The following is an 8,127-nucleotide window of genomic DNA, read 5'->3' as shown; positions in this document are numbered from 1 at the left end:
TTGAAAATACCACATTCAGTTCAAAGCGTTTCATCATTTCAATGCATGTCATAGTCATTTAAACATGGGTCATATTTCTTTCAACAGGTACCTTATTCCTTTAATTTTGTGCCACATTTTATGTCGGGGGTTTTTGTATTATCTTCAACCAGTGTAATATTCATTTTAACACACACCCTATTCATTTTGACAAGGGGCATATTAATTTCAACAGATGCCATATTCATTTCAACATGTGTTATTCATCTTAACACCTGGCATTGTCATTTCAAAATGTGTTGTTTATTTCAACCCATGTCATGTTTATTTTAAAGTATGTTATATCCACATTATTATGCCTTGCATTAATTTCATGCATGCTATATTGATTTCAACCAATGTCCTATTTATTTCAGTGTAGCTCATATTCATTGTAAGGCATGCCAAATTATTTTCAACGGGGGTCTTATGTTTTTTCAAAGCATGCCATATTCAATAAATCACACTTTATATTAGCAAAGGACACATTCATTTTAGTGCATGTCATATTCCTTGGTAAATGGGTCACATACATTTTACCACATTTAAACCTTTCAATGTATGTTATATTTATTTCAGTGTTGGCCATGTCCCATTCATTTCAGCACTGAGCATGTTGATTTTTCATATTCATTTCAATGCATACTCATTTCAGTGTATCTTATATTCACTTGAACATTTCATATTTGTTTGAACGTGGTTTATATTTATTTCAAGATGTTGCCTATTAATTTCAATGTCAATTATATTAGATTTAAAGGTCTGTCACATTTATTTTAGTACAAGTTATATTCATTTCAATATGAGTCATACTAATTTCAACAATTTCAAAGGTGTGTCGTACTCCTTTCACCATGTATTATATTAATTCAAAAATACCATATATTTATTTTAACATGCGCCATTCATTTAATTTAAGGTCATATTAACTTCAGTGCACCATATTCACTTCAACATGTGTCATATTCCTCTTAAATAGCCAACCACCTTTTCAAAAGTCGTATTCTTTGTAATATATGTAATATTCAATTCAGTGCTTGCTATATTCTTTTCATTTAAGGCCATATTCATCTTAGCTCACTTCATATATACTTTAGTATATGTCTTATTCAATTTACTACATATGTTAGTCATATCATTCACCAAGTAATGTCTTCATTCTCTGTGTATGATATTTGTTTTTTCTACATGGTGTATTATTTCTGCCAAGTATATTTTTTTTGAGACACACATTCAGAGTGGGATTTGTTGTATTCATGTTTCTCTGTGCTATGCATTTAAGGAAGTGAAACATTTGTAGAACTGTCATTTTTACATGAACAGCTTCCCATAATAGACTGAGAATAAAAATACACAAGATTCTGTTTGCAGCATGTAGTTTTAGGGTTTATTGCATATCAACAAAGTAACATAAAAGAAAATGGTTTTCTTTACTTAGGGGTTTGACTTGCATTGGCAGTTTACATTCCAGAAAACGCGATAAAGTCAGAACATTCAAGGCACGCCTTTTTGCTTTAATACGTGTTTTGGACTATACAATAGTGGCATTTAAGGAAAATAGAGTTACGATTAATATTTCTGTAAACAAAAGTCAAGCTGAGTCTTCTTGGATAACATTTCACGAGTAATTCTCCTTTACAAAAATTGCAATATATGTTTTGCCATTATTTTTTGGGAAACACAGTAACCACGTCATAGCCTTCTGGTGGAGTCATACGTTCCCTGGCGTGCTTCTCGCAGTAAATTTGATCTTCCACAAAGAAGTGTCCTTTCTGCTTGAGGCTGACCTCGCAGTCACTGCATACGTAGCACTCCGGATGGCGCTGCTTGTCCCTTATCTTTACAAAGACACCCCTGCAAAAAAACATCAAAATTCAACTGTGAGAGATCTGTTACAGACAGGAAACACGACTTGAATTGGTGACTGAGGTAACACACCTGGGGCTCCATGCTACAGCAACATTAGTGTGATACTCCAAGTGGGGGTAGATTACAACCAAAGTCCCCCTGTGTGGTATTGTTTCTAGGAAAGGGGTTTCGCACAAAACAACATTTTGCCAAGGGCTCAGAAAACCCCTTTACTGGATCTGCTCCCATGTACGTTTACCTTATAAACCAAATCTGGCCACTTTTCACTGATTCACACATTGTGAGACTATTAACAGGACCATTTTCTGGTTAGAGCACTTTCTAATTTGATGACATTACACATGATGACATAAGCAGAACATTTAGTCCCTGGGGTGTATAGTTAAGAAAAAACATACTAATAATTTGCTACCATGTTATATTTCTTTGCAGTAATACTATATGACAGACATGGTTGGATATTTAGAAAGAAAAATATATTTACCAGCATGCGACTGACATTTTGGCGTTATGTCTGTATTTCAGATATTGAATCGCCTTAAATTATTATAACTGGTGTTGTAATGTTTTGAGGGGAACCACTATGTAAAATAAAAGCACAGTAAGCCATTGGGGTATCACTTTCCAGCCATTTATGCATTCACAGGAAGAGTGGAGGTGAATTCTGATTGGAAGGGTTTTCCTGCATAACTGAAGTTTAGTTGGCTTACTTTTGTTGGGACCTACTGGTGGTCGAGTTGCTATGGGGAGGTTGAGGCCCAAACGGATGACCACTCTTCGAAATCGGGTTGTTTCCTGTGACTTAAAGCATTATAGTGAGTCTATCTATAGGTCCAACTCAGAATAATAAAGTAAACACTTCAATAGCAGATCTAAGGAACCAGGCCAAGAATGGAAATGGTTCATTCCAAAGAATATCAATATAGTCTCTGTTTAATACTCCTCGGCTTGCAGCTAAGGTGCATCCGAGTTAACCACATAAACCGACTTCTACACAGACACCACAGCAGTGAGTCTATGGATGATTTCAGGAGGCCATCATGCAACCCAAGGGATGTTACGATAGACACCACGGTATTTGGTCTATGACATCAACTCAGAAAACTTTATGTTCTAAGACTGGAATATGAAATGGTCCATACAATAGTTGGTATATGGGTGCAACCAAGAGGTGGGTAAGATGCACCCTTTAATATTAAATAAACAATACATAATGAGACTCTGGAGCCAAAATGTAACCTTGCACAGGGTTGGCTCCTCCATTATGGGAGAGGGGCATCGCTACACTATAAAATAATAAAGCCATTTCATAATCATTTTATTTTTCTATCCAAATCCTAACACGGCCAGTCGATGTTAGGTTAGAAATGGGGCCATCGTGACAGATTGTCACAGAAGAGACGAGTGGTGGACACTTAAAACTGTGCATGTCTGTTTGGCTGACCTTCTTGGGCCATCCAAACAAACATGCGTGCCTTGGCTTGTCCAAGTCATCTGTGTTGTCCAGCCGGATTGGAGAAAAGCTGCAGGCTCCCTGCGCCTGAGCGAGTGTCAAGTCAGCCCAATCAGGCCAAGCACAGCACTGCTTTCATGCTGGTAAAAAATATTACCAGCATGAAACCAGAGCTATGATTGCCCCCTGGGACCCTGTGCAGTGTGACCAGTGTCGGGAGAGGAGCATCGAGGCAGTGATCGCAGGTGAAGGTAAGTAGTTTAATTAATTTTTTCTCCCACCACCACCCAATTCGGGTTGCCCCACCATTTCCAGTTGAGAGCAGATGCCAATGACCTTGCAATAATAAATAAATAACACAGTATTGAGTCAGATGGATCAACCAGAAGTGGTTATGGTGCATACCCATGAGTGCTAAAATAGGTACAAAATTACTGGATTGTGGAGTCAATCCAGAAGTGGCTGTTGTGCAAATCAAGAAATACCAAATTAACAATACATCAGCGAGTCTATGGGTTGTTTCAGAAGGGCTAGGAGGCCACCAAATGACACTAAATTAGGCAACACAGATCTGGGTCAATGGGGGCCAGCAAATAAGTGACCAAGGTGCAATCTGAGGTCTATTAAATTAGAAATTGCAGGAGTGAGCATGGGGCAACCCAATCGAGATGGTCATGAACACCACAGTAGTGGCATTGGGCCCCTGATATGGTGAAAAGAAACCCTACTCTGAGGTCAGGTTTCTGGTGAAGGAATGTACTAGATTTAAGAAAAAAAGAGTGTGTATGAGCTAGAAGTTAGAATTCCATCTTAGCTAAAGGGAGTCACACTTTTTTCAAGTTATGCAGAATCATTGTCATGTCTGCCATTGATGCAGATGTTGTCTGACCTTGTTGTTTCAAGAACTGTAAACGTGTGAAGTCATTCAGGCAATGACAAACAGAATAACTGATACAACAGTCTAGGACAAGTGTATAGTTATCACAATGCCAAAGTCAAATAAGAGCAAGCACAGACATACAGTGAGAAGAGTGTAGTCTGAATTGATGTCCATTTACCTTATAGCTTCATTAGGATATGTCTGGATTATACACTGTGATGCAAATAATCTATGTCAGAAATTCCAATCCTTAATAAGAGATAGTATAAAAGGGCTACCATTCAAAGACTTGTCAGGGGAGATCCTTCATCCAGATTATCCGACAAGATATGACTGATGCCAAACACACCTAGAAGATGCTACATCACACCTGATGCAGAAAATGAACTGAGTCCAGGAGAAAGGATGCTTCTGTGGTACGTGTTTTCCTTTCTCAAGGAACACTCCCATCACGCATCTATGATAACCACAGCTTTTACTGTCAACATGGTATGCATTGCATTGCTTCTCCCTAAGAAAGTCTAGTTTTTAAATTCTACATGACATTTTAACTATGTTAGAAATGTTAATTTCATTCTCGTGGTTTTACAATAAATGTTTTTAGTTAAAAGTGTCTGTCTATCTTAATACTATTTGTGTGTGTTATATTGTAAAGAGTGAAAGATTTGTTTCTGGGACCACGGCAACCTAGATCCCAGCTTAGGGGTCGTTAATAACCCAAAAGCAAGGATTCCACTTAAAAAATTGAGTGGGATCCTGCTGGGCTAGTATAATCTGCCTTTTACAATCAGCGATGGTTTATTGAACCAAGTTCACATGGGTCACCCGTGGGTAGTAAAACAAACCTGGTAGAGTTATGCCAGAGTCAAGTTTATGCAACAGTTAGCGTCCAACGTGGGGCTCGTATCTTCTGCTATGCCTTGAGTAGTTCATTTAAGATTCACATGAACCATTATTACAGAGACGTCCGTAGTAATTAGGATTACCTCCTACTGGGGATAAGGGAGCACTTATGTCCACAGGTTTGTCAAGCTAGACTCAAACAGTTATTTTTCATACTGTTGGTTTTCTAATTCTTTGATTCCATTTTCAATAGAATCAGTTCTTCTTGTTGGCACCTATTGTGAGCAGTCACTCAGCATCTCAAGGTACGAGGTGTCCCCGACATAGGGAGGGGGGTAAATTATGTTTGTAATAGCTGCATGTGCAGCATATGCATCTGAGACATTTCACTCATGGGTGGAGTTTGAGCCTCTTGATGCTGCCTCGTGCCAGTTTCAAGCTTTCAAAGCAGTGCACCGCCTGCACACTTCAGGGCCTACCAAGATCTGGAAATCCCTTTGACTTACCAGAATCACCAGAACTGGTTTATTGGTCAATGGCCACATATGTAAACAAATGTCTGCTTGGGCCCCTGAGGAACGAAGGGGTTAAATGGCCAGTCTTGGCTGGTTACCCGCCTTTTCCTCGCCTGGACAACCTAGCACCAACAGAGGTGATAGTAATTTTAAATTACACAGTCACCTTATACAAGACTCTTGTACAGTTTGTACAACGTACACTGAGCTCCAGACCTGCTGTCACAGCAGGACCAGTTATCCAACTCAAGTACAAACCATTAGTCCACAGACCATCAACGCTATCAAGGAAAAAGCACACATGAAGCGTGATGAAATGGCTTTCTGGGCGTCTCATAGGACCAATCACTGATAAGCAGAGTATCAATTAACTACACCCCAAGACAAACATAGAATACTCAGTATGTCTTCCTCTTGGTATGGTGCCACCCATAGAGGAGTGCGACTCTGATGGAAGCATATTGGCATTCATTTACACCTGCACACATGGCACACCTTTCATTGGCAGTACTCTCTGATGTACTTAAAAAGGTACAGAATCAGCAAGGTGCTGCACCAGCTCTGAACTTAGGAGTGAAGTTAATGTGGAACTTTTCCATTTCTTCCATCATCTTGAGCAACATTAGGGGAGAAGATTTGGTTCTAGCCATACATCAGAGATTGGAAGCGAACTTCAGACATATGTTCTGGGATTGCCCCTCCCTGCAGCAATACTGGACCAAGGTACACCAAACACTCCTCACACTGGTTAACCTGCCCCACATTGATACCTGGGAAGTCTGTGCATTGGGGACATATAAAAAAGAAGAAGTCCGAAAAATTGCGCTGGCGGTTTGCATCCCTCGCCCTGCTACTGGCGAAGCAGGCTATCGCTATGCACTGGAGGGCCCCTTTGGGCCCCCCGGGAGGAGCCCGGATGGGAGCGGTGAGCAAGTGGGGGGCGGCAGAAGAGGATATTCTACGGGACGAGGAAGTACAGGGAACACGCAAACACCCTATCTCCCTTGAATGGGCTCAGTTGCTCATACAATTTAAACAAGTGACAACTCCGGACGACACGCCAAGACCATCCCCGTCTCACGGCAAAGATTCCCCACGACGCCCCAACCCACCTAGTCAAATGCCTGGAGACTGAGTTCCCTGCCAATTACACGGGACAGGATGAGCGCCGGTCCCTCTTGGAGACATGGCCCTCTACCCCATGTGAGGCACAACCCTCCCCCCCCGCAGCCCTCGCGATCCCAGCCCCCCTTGGACCACAGACCCCTGCTTCCTCCGCCCACTATGTCCATTATCCCTAGCCAACCCGCCGCAAGCTCTCCCACCACATAAGGATCTAGGAAAAGTTTTCACCATAGTTCCATGTTTAGTTTCAGTCGGTAGTTTGGATATCGACGCACATCTTGTTTGACCGCAACTGCCAGTTTGGTAAAGGTTCACATAGACACACACGGGGATGACATTCACACCTGCCCCCGCCAGCTCGCGGCCTAAGGGATAGGACATACCAAGCCACACCATGATACAATCAGATCTGTCAGAGTCACTCGACGAAGTCAACTACCATCCTCCAAAACATGCCGGGGTAAGAGTCAGCAATCTACTGTACGCGGACGACTTAGTGCTGCTGAGCCACACCAGGGTAGGCCCGCAGAGACTCCTGGATCAATTGTCCCTTTACACCACCGGGAACTGGAATTGAATCTAACAAAGACAAGGGCAATCACCTTTGGGTCAAGGAAATATCGAGGAGGAGGCTGGCTGTACAATGGCAAAAGTGTTGACAAAGCCATCTCTTATAAGTACCTGGGGGTCCACATGGATAAAAGGGGCTCATTCTCCAAACATAGAGACGAGGTAGAAGCCAAAGCTTTGACAATCCAGGTGGCATTTAAGACGCTTGCCAGGCAACTGTCTGGGCCGAGTCTGACCCCACTGATAACAATTATGAAGGCAAAAATCATCAATTTCCTCACTTACAGCCAGGAGATCATGCACGGGAAGGACAACAACCTTGTAAATAAAATAATAACAAGAACATTCATACAAGTGTTGAGCCTCCTGAAATATTCATGTCCCGCTCAAATACGTCTCGAGTTTGGCCTTCAAGACCATCAAGCAGTAGGGGCCGGAGCCTTCATCAGGCTGTGTAACAAGTTGCGTACCTCCAGAGAAGGAACACTGGAGGCTCTTTTATGGCAGGAAATCTCAGCCGGACAACTTGGTAGATCATATTGGCGTTATCTACAATATTCCCTAAAACTCCTGGACTCAGAAGAAATCTGGAGCTCGAATCCACCGCAGCAGGCACTGAAAATCCATATTATAAGGAACGTCCACTTTTGGTCCTTCCATTCAGACAGAGCCCAATTGGCCCAACGTAAGCATGCCTGGTCAATTGTATCACGGTTCCAGCCAGGGATTATGGCCCCATATATGTCATGCACTTATTCTGTGCAATGGAAAAAAAGATTCATGGCTCTCAGAATGGGCGAATGTCCGTTCCTGTACCACCTGCCGAGATGGCAACACGTGAACAATAATATAAT

At 41.8% G+C, this 8,127-nt stretch overlaps 1 protein-coding gene across 2 annotated transcripts in view; it reads right to left on the bottom strand.

The window, feature by feature from the left end:
• Positions 1–1,382: 1,382 nt before the first annotated feature.
• LOC144754870 (PDZ and LIM domain protein 1-like) overlaps positions 1,383–8,127 on the bottom strand; it is a 395,047-nt gene continuing 388,302 nt past the window's right edge. For both annotated transcript variants that reach the window (XM_078643185.1, XM_078643184.1), the window contains one exon: positions 1,383–1,872. In XM_078643185.1, coding sequence (XP_078499311.1) covers positions 1,683–1,872 — 190 coding nt within the window. In that variant the 3' untranslated portion in view covers positions 1,383–1,682. The remainder of the gene's footprint in view (positions 1,873–8,127) is intronic.

Source organism: Lissotriton helveticus, chromosome 5_1 (genome assembly GCF_964261635.1).
Source record: "Lissotriton helveticus chromosome 5_1, aLisHel1.1, whole genome shotgun sequence".
In the NCBI taxonomy this organism is placed as follows: domain Eukaryota; kingdom Metazoa; phylum Chordata; class Amphibia; order Caudata; family Salamandridae; genus Lissotriton; species Lissotriton helveticus.
Note: the sequence above shows the minus strand (reverse complement) of the source record. Positions and strands in the feature narration are given on the sequence as shown.